Genomic DNA, 13,136 nt, shown 5'->3' with positions numbered 1-13,136 from the left:
TAAGTTCCATTATTATGATTATTATTGTTTTGTGTGTGTGTTTGTGTGTCGAGTCTAGCATAGCCCTCTCTCGTAACACAAGCGGCATGCTCTCTCACAAAACGCAGTGAAAAAAGAAATCACCATGACCTCTGTAAATGACTTAACCATGCTATTAGTAGATATCTCAATCATAGCTATACGTGACCTAGACATATGCTTGGAATTTTACCAGTTTATAATTCTTCCTTTGACTATTTCTTCCGCCGAACCATCATTTTTGAGCTAGAACGCACAAAGAACTAAATATGAAATTATATGACCAAAGACAGGCTCCCTTAAATCAGCCTCCTCAGCATCGAATATGTCAGTAAAATCATCAATACTTTTGCATTCAAGAAAACACGCCGCATGGCCCAGTTTAATTAGACTTTGATATGAGTATAGTTAAGTCTTAAGGATATAAAAACAAAAGATGTATTTCAATCCCTGCAAAATATAACATTTTAAAAACAAAAAACTGTGAATTAGTTTTGTGATCTTGCAGTTAGTCTTTTGCACATACTGTACTTTATTAAAGTGATATAGTTTACATTAAAGTTTTGTTTGTATTTGCTGCAGTTAAATTGCTGTCAGTTATTGGTAGTTAGAGGCATGATTTTTCGCATTAACGATAAACGCGACTAAATATACTGTTACGTGCCAGCCCCGTGGTAGCCCATTTCGGTACTTCCAGGAAGAGGCTGGTGACTCAGACGACCTGGAATCTCCCAGCCTGCTTGTGGGGTGGGGCCAGCCTTTCCGTGTATTGTTCTCGGCGGCCGGCTTACCTGTGAGTTTCTTGGAGATTCAACGCGAATATTCTGCCTCTAGTGACATCGTAAAATTTCTGGATCAAATCACGCGAGCTATAAAAAGGGAGGCTAGCCGCGGACAGTCAGTCAGAGTTGGAACTCGGAGACAGAGTTGGACTCGGAGTCAGTCGTTGTGAAATCGGTGTAACACTCAGTGAGTTTGGGTTCGGTGGCTGGGTTGAGGGCGACAGAGGATTTGGCTGTCACTAGTGTCCCACCGAGGTCTGAACCAGGAGCTGTTGTTGTGGTGTCGGAGAGACCAGTGAGTGCATGAACTGGAGGCGACAGAACGGTAGACTGTGCTGTGTGTTCGTGTAATTCTGTGGACTGAGGATCGCCGTGAGCCAGTGAGGAAACGCGCTGTCGTGAGTGCGAGGATAAATGGACCTGTGTTAATGTTCGCTGTTGTGAGTATCGTCCTGCTGTTCAGTACCGTTGAGATGTTTAGTTGTTCACTGAATGGGACTGTGTGAAGTACTGGAGTATATGTGGAGTCAAACCAACGAACAGTCGTCGTGTGTTGTATAACCAGTGGCACTGTGTTCAAATCCAGCTGTCTACACACAGCGGCTGTAGGAAGTGACCGGACTTTGGGAAAGTGAACGTAATGATTATAGCCGTTCCCAGGTAACAACCGGCTGGGACTCCCAGGTGTGTGTAAAGAAGAGACATTTTTAAATAGACTGGTAATTAGTGTAGCTATTCATAATTGGTTAGAATTGTTTGTGTTTAAATATGTGTGCGTGTGCATTTATTAGGCCATCCGGAAATAAATTAGAGTAATGAAACAGATGAGTTTTATTTGTAACAATTTTTTGAGGAGAATTTGAAATACAGTATCTTAACGAATCATAAGATTCTGGTTAGGAGATTATTGATTTTTTCGCGAATTACAGCGAATTAAAGCAACAAGGCCAGTTTAAATCAAAATTTACTTATTTTGCGGTAAGTGCGAAAATGCAGCAAAATTCGTGGAAAATAACCATCTTATATCACGTGTGTGAAGGGAAATAGAATAAAGAAAGAGGATTTCTCATTTGGACAGAAGTATCTCTTCGTATTAATATTCTATAAAATCTGTTAATGCTGCGGCCATATAGGGTGAAAGGGTAATTTGTTATGTTAACCTTGATTGGGGCTATGTTATAGTTCTAATTAAGATTGCATAAGAAATAATGAACGATTATTAATATTGTTTCTCTTTATTTAGTTATCTTTCACAAATCTCACGAAATAAACTTTTTATGAATAATTTTAGGAAATGATTAAAGCGAAATTAAAGCGTTGGGGTCAGCCCTGTTTCGCTAAAAATTGTTTCCTTTTTGCGAAATGAAACATGAAATCACGATCCTATTGATAGGCATGGCAATTTCTTTGAAGGGACCCAACTGTACTTTCTGCAGGAGGGCCCGTATCATATTCGCTACGTCTCTGTAGAATAACATATAGCAATAGAGAACAGTCACATTTTCTTACTCTCCTTAGTCTCTACATCAATAATTAGTGTGTCATTTCTCGTAGCGCCGAGCGGTTAGGGGAGGGCAGCTGTGAGCTTGCATTCGAACCCCACTGTCGGCAGCCCTGAAGATGGTTTTCCCACTCCTAGCCTTTTCCTATCCCATCATCACCATAAGACCTATCTGTGTCAGTGCCACGTAAAGTCAATTGTAAAATAAAATCCCGTAGCCAGGGAACATTACTGGCAATTTTAACAGATTAGGCAGTGCATTTTGCTTTAAGTGCTCCAATGTATAGTCACTCTAAGAAAATGAGCGCATGGTATTGTATGTTCCTCGCATGTTCTATTTTGATGGGACTTCACTTTAATTATTAGGCATATCGGAATATAAATCACCTCCTATGTAAATACAAGCCCTGTCGATAAGCATAACAAATATCATATCTATAGGTTCAATTGTTTCTGAAAAAATTGTACCTACGAGGAACTTTTACGATACAATGCACTCACTTTTTCATATTTTTTAGTGACTGCACATTTCCTTCGCTCTGCTCCACTTCTAAATGTTCCTCCCCCACAGCGAAAAAGCATAACGGTTGTTGGGTTTGCACCACTAACAGATACCAGTAACAATTTTCACCCTAATCCACCCAGTTGTACCATGCTCCTTGTGCTGAATTTTTGACATGCTCCATGTAAACTCGTGACTACCTGTGGAAAATTTAATTCTAAAGCCTGAATTTATGCTCCTTTTTTGGTGAGTCTAATATTGTATTCCTTTTTATTTTTATTGCATGTAGTATGCGGCAAAAGAGAGAAAATCATTATAGTAGAAAAGGTTAGAGCTAGGAAGAAGATGTATGTTAACCCTTGTGCAGAATATTTAAACTTGGTGGAGTCCATTTTAAACATCACTAGCAGTTCGGGCAGCGTATTCACTTTTAAGGTACCCGGACGCGTAATTTTTCAGACTTGCTCTACTTTTTTAAAACTACCTGTTACCCTGATAAGTGGCATAATTACACAGTCTACAATCATTTGGAAAAAATAAGCTTTCTAATTGTGATAGAATTACCGAAATTAGTCGGGTAGTTCCGAAGATTAACCTCCATATACAATCAAACTCACAAACGTTCTCTCTGTCTATTATTGGCAAAGATTTTTAAACATACTAAGTACTAAATTAGTCACTTCTCACTTTGCAGGTGTGTACCGCCTAAAGAATGCTGTGCTCAAGACTGCTGCTTTGTCTACACTTCCCAAGGTTACAGGCCTCCCGCAGCAGCAACCACCAACCTTCTCAGCCTGGTCTTCTGGAATCATTGGTATCTGTGGTGTGTACATTAGTTGCTAAAATTAATTGTATATTGTCTAGTAATAAAACCCATAAAAAATTCCGATCTACTGAAAGTTTGAAGGTGATCATCATGCATACAAAATTACTTCTTTAACATTCAAGTTTCATTAAGCTAAACATAATTTACTGTGTATGTAGCTTAATTATATCAAATTTCGTCATTGAACGAAATTCCACTGGCTGCAACAACAGCATTATCAACAAGCAGGTTAATAATATAATATTTATTCAGATTCACATTTTTCTGTAGACAAATTACAAATCATCACAAGATGAAATGCTCTTAAGTCAGTGTTATAATAATGTTATAACAGTTTGCAGTAATTTTACGATCATGCTTGTCTTAACCATCGGTTATTAGAGAACAATTGCTACATACACTGTATGCACATTTATGGGGAAAAGAATGAAAAAATGCATTTGAGCTTCATATTAGGCTACATATAACTTTTTCTGGAACAAGTGTGAGAAAATTCAAGATATAAAATTTGCTTAGAATGGCTTCCATTAGTAAAAAAATTCAATAAGCAGACTAATATCATACTGTACTGTACCTTCTATGTAATCGGACTACGTAGGACCATTATTATACATTGCCGAACTGAGTAGCCCTAGAAGGCGGGTTCGATCCCGGCTCAGTCCGATGGAATTTGAAGGTGATTAAATAAGTCAGCTCGTGTCGATAGATTTACCGGCATCTAAAAGAACTCCTGTGAGAGAAGATTCTGGCAACTTGGTGCCTCCCAGAACGGTAGAGATACTTAGGAGGACGTACATTTATTATTATTATTATTATTATTATTATTATTATTATTATTATTATTATTATTATTATTATTATTCATTTTCAGTTCTATTTGTTGTTTATTGCACACAACTGTAATATTTTTCACAAGTCATAATTTAAATAACACCACTGAACAATTCCAACATGTGATTCTCAATCTTAGACTAACCACTGATCCATGTTTTGCTGAAAAAATCCTACCATTATGGTCCTAAACATTGTAACTGAAATTTTGCAGACATTTAACATTACCTGAATAGGAGGTAGAGACATTGCTTATTGAGCTCGTTTGTCTGCGATTTTTGTGGCGAAAACTCGAACACTCGTATTAATCGTTCATTTCACCTAAATTGGTCTGTGCTAAAAATGAATACTTCCTGTATTTAAGCACAATATGCCGTATGTTCCATATTTATTCACCAGTACAAGTATGAATTTCTTGAAGTTTCTTTAAGAACAGGATTTTTTCAACGTACACACTCCACCTACAACAAACAGGTTAATAAAGTAATATTTGTTCAGATTCACGTTTTTCTGTAGACAAATTACAAATCATCACGGCAAGGTGAAATGCTCTTAAGTCAGTGTTATAATGTTATAATAATGTCCATCAGCGTTTTTCTGGCCTAGATACGCTGTGTGGCTCCACGACCTCCACTTAATTCGATCGTAGGCCTCGTCGGTTTGTGGACGTACACTCTTCATGTCAGTGTATTATAATGTAATGACATATCACTGTTTAAGACGTCCCTTTGGTCTATTTTCGATGAGTTCCAGCGGTGAGTCCATCTTTGTTGTCGTATCCGCTTCTGTTCGCAGAACATGTCTAAACAATTTACAGTTGGGCTTTGCACACTTTCTCTTGCATCAGGACGAAACCAAATCGTTTTCTATGTCTGCGTTCATAATAGATCGAATTTAGTGATGCTTGCTGACCACCTGAGCATCTTTGTGACTAAAGTCGACATTCTGTGACACCGAGTGTAACTAGACGGATGACAGTGCAATCGGATGTGCTCTTTCATCTGGCCATCGCAGATGAGACCTGTCATCGTTCACCACTTCTTCCAAGCTGCATTAATCTTTGCTTCACCACTTCAGTAATATGGCCATCGTCACCTGTCGTAAGATTTAAAATACGTCGCGGCAGCTTTTACCATCAACATGGATTATTGGAAACCTTGTGAGTTTGCCGTCAAATGTTATATCTTTGTTGAGTCGAACGCTGTAATTAGCAAAACGATAATTCCATTCCTGGTTTTGGCGTTGTATACCAGTCTTGTTTTTGGTGGCTAGCATCGCGTCGTCGGCATAGAGAAGGACCAGGGGTATCGGTCAGTGCAAGGCTACTGCAATAGCATCCATCCAAGTTTGAGCAGAAGCAATGATAGGTCCGAACGCTGGTGGACACCACAGTAATATGGTAAGCGATCCAAGAACGTGGAACGAAGTAGTTTACTCTTCTCACGATATTTATCAATTAGAAGTCCTGGAGGGTGGATTGCATTGGTCGTGCTACAGTTTTTCACAAATCTAGCTTGAGATTCGGGTATTTTTTAACGATCTTTCGAATCCGTTTGTCGAAAATATGCCGAAGATTGTCATCGTAAGGTGCAGAAGTTGGTTCCAGCAGCAATTATCACACTTGGTGTAGCTTACCCTTTTATTTGAAGATAGGTACAGTGATGCTGTCTTTTCTGTCTACTAGTTAGTTCGTTATCATTCCTCTTTAACGACTTGGTTGAATAACAGTGTTAACTAGCCCTTTGTCCTATCCCATTTTTGAGAGAACCACAGTTCTGTCACAAGTTACATAGCCGGTTCACTTGTCCTTGCTTCATTTGTTTCAAAACCCTTATCACTTCAGTGACGTTTACTTGTTCGATGAATCCTTCGACGGGACTGTTGTTTGGGTTTGCTGGGTGCGGGAATTCGTCTGTTGAGTACTTCTTGAAAGCTTTAACAGTGTTCTTGCACTTTTCCATCACCTACGTAACTGCCTGTTTAACTGCTGATACTGTAGAAATGTTGGATCATTTCCGTATTGCGATGCCTTCATTTGACGCGTCGGTATATGTCACGCTCGCCTTCCTGCATGTCGAGTTCTTCATTAAGATTTTAATACCGAGCGACTCTGCCGTGATCAAAATCTTTTTCTCCTAATGGGACGTTTTCAGTCATCAACCTGTCACTACTGATCTGCATTTCGGGCTGTCGTCCAGGGGGCAGATTTCTAATCAGTTATTTATCTAGCATTTCCTTGAATGATTTCAAAGAAGTTGGAAATTTATCGAACATCTCTCTTGATAAATTATTCCAATACCTAATTCCCCTCCCTATAAAGCAATATTTTCCCAATTTGTTTTCTTTGATTCCAGCCCCAGCTTCATATTATAATCTTACCTATATATAGAAACTCCTTTCAAGCTTATTTGTCTAATAACGTCACTCCATGCCATTTCTCCACTGGCAGCTTGGAACGTACCGCTTAGTCCAGCAGCTCGTTCCTTTACTCCCAACTCTTACCAGCCCAAATACTGCAACATCTTTGTAACGCTTTTCTTTTGTCGGAAATTATCCAGAATAAATCATATTCCTTTCATTTGGATTTCTTCCAGTTCTGGAATTATCATTCTGAGGGTCCCATACAACCAAGATGGTTTGGCAGTTAGCCCGAGAGATGCCCATAACTCCTAAGACTGTGTTTCAAATCCTGAAAGATTGCCTTGGCATGAGAAAAATTGCATGGTGATGGATGATAGAATTACAGAAATTGCAACAATACGATGCTGTGCAAACCCACTTGAAACTCTATGAGTGTGAAGAGGAGGTTTTCTTATGCTGTGCCATTTAAGCCCAAACTGAAAAAAATAAGTGGCATCATTACGAATCCTCTCTAAAATAAAAAATGCACAGAACCCCAGAAATGTGAAGGTGGTGTTGACTCTGGTGTACAATTGTGACGGCATTACCTTAACAGACGCTGTGCCCCAAGGACAGACCTAGAATACACAGTATTGCTGTTCAGTTTTGAAACATACCTGTAATCAGCATTCCACAAGAAGCAATGGCACATTCTGCAGATGACTCTCATCATTTTGCAGGACAATGCTCGGGTGCATGTCACTCAGCCGGTGTGTAATTTATATGCTCGATGGAGCCGGGTAGAGCTTTATCATACCCCATACATCTCAGATTTAAGCCCCTGTGATTTTGATTTAATACCAAAGGTGAAGAAACCACATTGTGCTGTCCACTTCCGAACTATTCCCGAAGTTCTGCAGATGATAGACTGGTCCATTTGTACAGGCTACAAGGATACTATGGCTTTCAAATCATTGGCAACATCATCTAAACAGTGCTGGGGACTATATTGAGAGGCTAGATATTTCATAAAATTATCTCTTTTGTATCGGTTGTGATTAATGGTTGCTTTACGTCGCACCGACACAGGTGGTTCCTATGGTAACAATTTGATAGGAAACGGCAAGGAGTGGGAAGGAAGGGGCTGTGGCCTTAATTAAGGTACAGCCCCAGCATTTGCCTTGTGTGAAGGATTAACAGTTGACACTAATAAAGGAACAGTCCTTGTATCATAGACTCAGCAGTGTTTTGATCCCGCAGAATTAACTTGCATTTTCACTAAGTAACTACAAAAGTCAATAATTAAGTATACTTTTAGAAATAATCAATTATTCAGAAGGTGCTACACTCACTTTGATAAAATGTTACATTATTATTGTACTTTCTGCCGTGAAAATAGATGCGCTCAAGTACTCTGGGGACGAAAACACGTAAAGTTTATGCATATCTCAGGCACTATATGACCAAATTAAAGAATGCTATTCTAACCAGACAATAAGGATGATGATAAACACACACACACACACAATGAGCGAGTTGGCTACACTGTTCAAGTTTTGACCTTGCATTTGGGAGATAGGTTCCAACCCCACTATTGGCAGCAGAGACGATGGTTTTCCATATTTTCCCACGTTCACACCATGGCCACTTCCTTTCCAGCTGTAATCCTGTCCTATCCCTTCATTACTATAAAATCTGAGTTGGTACTATATAAAAACAAATAGCAGACGTAAGTACACAATTTCGTGTGTTCCCGTTCAGGAAGTCTCTGAGGATTGGTATCATCAGAGCGGGATGCTCTCCAATAAAAGGTTAATTACCTATGTCGTATAGAAATCTATATATTTTCTTGTTTATGTCTGCCATCATTATATAACAGACATAAATATTCAAGAATTTTTATTTTCACAAAATATTTTAGGAAAAACGAATTATTGTATTCTGAACCCCTTATTTCATGTACTGGTATATTAATAAAATATGTGATTAAACTTGAAACCAAATGTTTAGGTTTCTCTTGTTCCTGCTTGTGGCCTCCTGTATTGGAGGATGTGGCCTGTGGCGGCGGCGCCATTCACTGGTGCCCTGCTGTTGCTGGCGTCGTGACTCCTCCAGTACTTGCAGTCATCATGGTGACGATCAGAGCTCTGAACAAGATTCTTCTGGCTCTTGTTGTGCACCACCTCATTACAGCCGCTGCTCATCCTTCCATCATGCGCCTCCCCCATACGCTGAGGTGATCTTTTCTTATACTACTTACTACGATCATAAATACTGTCAATGTAGGCTACTATTTATACTTGAATAAGGGCACGATATAAGATTTTTAAGTTAGTTAAACGTATACTGTATCAAGTTTCACGCAAGTCTCTCATAACTCCTGTTTCTAAAACCCTGGCATCCATGATATACATGGTGTATCAGAAATACCTGGACAAATGGTGGGGGTGGGTTCCTCGTGCCAGAACAAGGAAAAAATGCCCTATAAACATACATCCTGAAACACAGCGATAGTCGGCACTGGTGGATGGGTAGTTGGCATGTTTCACCCACAACTCCAAAATAACAGGTTCGAATCTGACTAACGTAGCTGATGTTTGCGCGGTGGAAAGAATATCACATGCCATGTTTTACATGGTCAAAGAGCACTAAGCCATTCCAATGCTGCAAACTTTAAAGTTGGCAATGCACCCATACCTGCGATCTAGTTCTCACCCCTACGTTTCGCCACTGAGGCTGTGCTTTCATGAGGTGTTGACTGGAAACATTTGCATGAGGAGGACATTTTGAATATTTTCTTTGAGTTGCTGTGAGTTGAGCTGCCAGTGTCAGACAGATAATGTTTCATTGTAAAATGTTCTTTCAACAATACCTCCTAATGAAGCATTTGCATATGTCATAGGATATTTTTATCTTATTTTGATGTGAGGAATCTGCCTCGCCATTTGTCCAAGTATTTCCGGTACACCCCGTACAGCACATCTCTCAATAGTTTACTTCTTAGGAACTTAAAGTATACAGCTTTGATATATATATGTAGAAACTTCCACGTATATACAGTAGGCATACATCTAATAGTCTAAAGACAATGTTGTTACTTTGCCATTTGCATTTTCATTACGCTTCTTGACATCTCGTGATGTTGTATGACATTTTATGAATTTGTCTATACTAATATCCTCAAGCATAATTTGTCACTTCAGAATTACAAACCCCCAGTTGCCCTGTCATTCAAAACAGGATATTTTGAAAGTACAAGTATGGGTAAGACAGAAAAGAGAGGAGCAAGATGGGTATGCTAATTAATTCAGGTATTTCAGGTCCTTATTGGTAATAGTATCTGTCTATAAAAGTAAACTAAAATAGAATTTCCAAATTGAACCCGCACAATACAAAAATGTTTTTCTTAAAAATAATGGCGATGACCTGTTTTTCTCCACATATGGAGCTAGATGGGATACTACTGTTTATACATGTCACGCACATATACGACGTTTCATCTTCATCTTCTTCCCTGGCACTTGCATAGTGAGTCTGCCCCTGGCATTCTAACTCTTATAAGCTCTTATAAGTACTTTACAAGTTTTCTTTCATATTGCTCTGTGATCTCATTAACCCAGGAGCTTTGTAATATACCGAAGTCTTCCTTTTGTCATAATGGTTCATTATAAGCTTGAAGGACCATCCCTTCTTCGTTCCTCCTTGAAAGTTCTCCATATTATCTATTGGTGCTTCTTTACCCCATACTGTGATGCATCACAGAATGGGCCAAAATCAATTTTAATAACTTTCAAAATCCTTTAATCTGTTTTCTTCTTTCCAAGATATACTGTATATTTCTGCATAGCAAGTTAATACCAAGGCAGATAAATGTGCTATACATCCTTAGTTTTATGCTCCATATAAGAAATGTAGTTTGTAATAAAGTCGACAAAGAATGAAATTCCTCGTACGTATTTGTCTCTTTTCACACATTTTCACTGATCTTGCTCAAAATTTCTTTCTGGATTCATCTCTGGTGAGATACAGGGTGAAGAGTACACTATGTCTCTTGGTTTGGGCTACATCAAGTTTGCTGTTTTCATTTTTCTGTCTCAGTATCATCCTTGGATATGACAAAATGATAGTGATTGAGGTCTGAGTGATGCTAGTATTACCATTCCTAATGCAGCCAGTCCCTGTGATGAATGGTGAGAAAGTGTTACTCAAAGGGTCAGTTGGTGCTTGCATTTCAGGTGGCTTGGCACACTGATTAGGTAACAGCACCTTCTAGTTCTGTGAGGAAAGCATCAGGAAACTACATCACTTCCCATTTCCCTACTACATTTATTCGGTGACGCTTCGGCTACCTGATAGTAGATCTGTTGAGGATCAAGTTTGTTACTTCCAAGGTTTTGTCTCATTCTTGGATTTGACAATATGAAAGTGATTGTTATCGCGCTGCTATGAAGATACTCGAATACTATACAGTGTAGCTGGCAATAAGAATTGGATATCTATTGACGAGGCGACGGGCACTGAAGGTAGATATACAGGGAATGTAATTATTGGAACACTCCATCCTGATCCCCTGGCGATATTTTTCTACTAACCTCAGAAGTTATAGAGAGAGCAACTCATTCAACGATTGCAATTCTTTTTGATAATGCACTAAAAATGTGGAAGGACAAAAATAAGCGGGAGAACGTTCTTCTCTTTGTTACTGATGCTGCTCTGTAAAGGGTTAAAGTTTCTGAAGACCTCAAGTTATACAAGAATGACTCACTTCACTTGCCTTGTGCATGCTCTGTATAGGGTGGCAGAAGAAATTCGTGGAAATTTTCCTTGAAGTCGATAAATTCATATCTAACGTAATTTTTTTGAAAGCACCACTGTGGGTTGCTACTTTCAGGGAGTTAGCTTCTTCGACACCACTCCCTCCACAGTAGATTTTACTAGATAGGGGACTTGGCCGTTGCTGCAGTATAGTATAGCGAAAACTACTCCACTATCAAAAAAATTGTTAACGGCTTTAACAGAAATGATTCCTCTTCTACCATGATTGCACAGGAATTATTTTTAAGTAGTTTGTCAGGATGTCTGGCATATATTAAGTCGAAGTTTGGAATTATATCGAGTGAAATTACTTTTTTGTAGAAGCTGCTAACTTAGAAATTCACGCAAGTATTGAAAATGTGAGAAGTGTTCAACTTTCAGTACAATAATCACATGGAATAGTTGCCGACAGTGTAAATCGGGAACTTCAAAACGTGCTTAGTCGAAATGGCGGTTTTCGCCGTGGATGCAAGATAAATTATGTTCTTAGGGGAGAAGGTGCCAGTAAAATTCAAGATGAGTGCAAACTCGACAGCAGTGATCTAGCATTATTTAGATATCAACCAATAACGTCTTGTGACGTAGAAAGGAGCTGATCTTTTTACGAGAATGTGTTAAGTGATAATCGGAGGTCTTTCGAGCCTGATGCTTTGAAGATGAATCCTGTCATACACTTCAGTTCCACCCACGGAGAAGAATGAAAAATGTATGTGAGTTTGCACCATAGGCCCTGACGCCCTACTATAATGTATTCAAAGACATCTACTTAATTCGTTTCGTGGTGCTCAATTTATACTTTAAAGTATTTGAATAATATTAATGAAATCTGGGCTTAAACATTTCAAAATAGTTTAAATAAGATTGATTTCTAGTTTTCTGGAATTTCAAACCACCAATGCAGGGTGCAAACATGTTTTGGCTTTTGAAATCTTAGCGAACTTAGTACTTTATAGGTATGTATTCACAAATGTTTGATAAGTGAATCAAGGTCAATAGACTGTGAATAACTGTTAAACGTATACATTCAGAAAATTAATATTAAAAGTAAGATAAAAGAGTTTAGTTAACAAATATGTATCAAAGGAATTTTCGTATCGATTTGTAATTTATTTTAAAATGGCCGTAATTTGATTACTCATTTTCGTCATATTTCGTCACATTTGAGGTCATATTTGTTTGCTTATTTGGGATATTTTTAGCTCTTAAACATCCTAACCCTAGTTATGAAACATTGAATTTTAAGTTTGAATCACATATAAAGGAGGTCTAGATTTAAGAGAGTATCTTGCATGTTTGGGCCTAATTTCAAGAGACTATGCTCATTCTGCATCAAAATGAGCTCAACAATCTAACTTAATCTAATCTGATTTAATGTTTCAGTCAGCCTTTAATCTCTATAACAGTAATGAGGGACTTTCCAAACTTTTCAGATAATATATATAAATATTAAGAAACCTAGCTTTCTATGAACACATCAAGAGGATGAACCCGGAGAGGTTGACCCACAAGATACCGCCGCGG

At 38.5% G+C, this 13,136-nt stretch overlaps 1 protein-coding gene across 1 annotated transcript in view; it reads left to right on the top strand.

Moving 5' to 3' along the window:
- The window catches only part of LOC136863089 (uncharacterized), a 252,592-nt gene that overhangs the window by 204,723 nt on the left and 34,733 nt on the right, over nt 1-13,136 (top strand). The window contains exons 3-4 of the mRNA XM_067139422.2: nt 3,498-3,626; nt 8,811-9,036. Coding sequence (XP_066995523.2) covers nt 3,498-3,626; nt 8,811-9,036 — 355 coding nt within the window. The remainder of the gene's footprint in view (nt 1-3,497; nt 3,627-8,810; nt 9,037-13,136) is intronic.

Source organism: Anabrus simplex, chromosome 2, assembly GCF_040414725.1.
Source record: "Anabrus simplex isolate iqAnaSimp1 chromosome 2, ASM4041472v1, whole genome shotgun sequence".
Lineage (NCBI taxonomy): Eukaryota > Metazoa > Arthropoda > Insecta > Orthoptera > Tettigoniidae > Anabrus > Anabrus simplex.
This window is presented reverse-complemented; position numbering and strand designations above follow the sequence as displayed.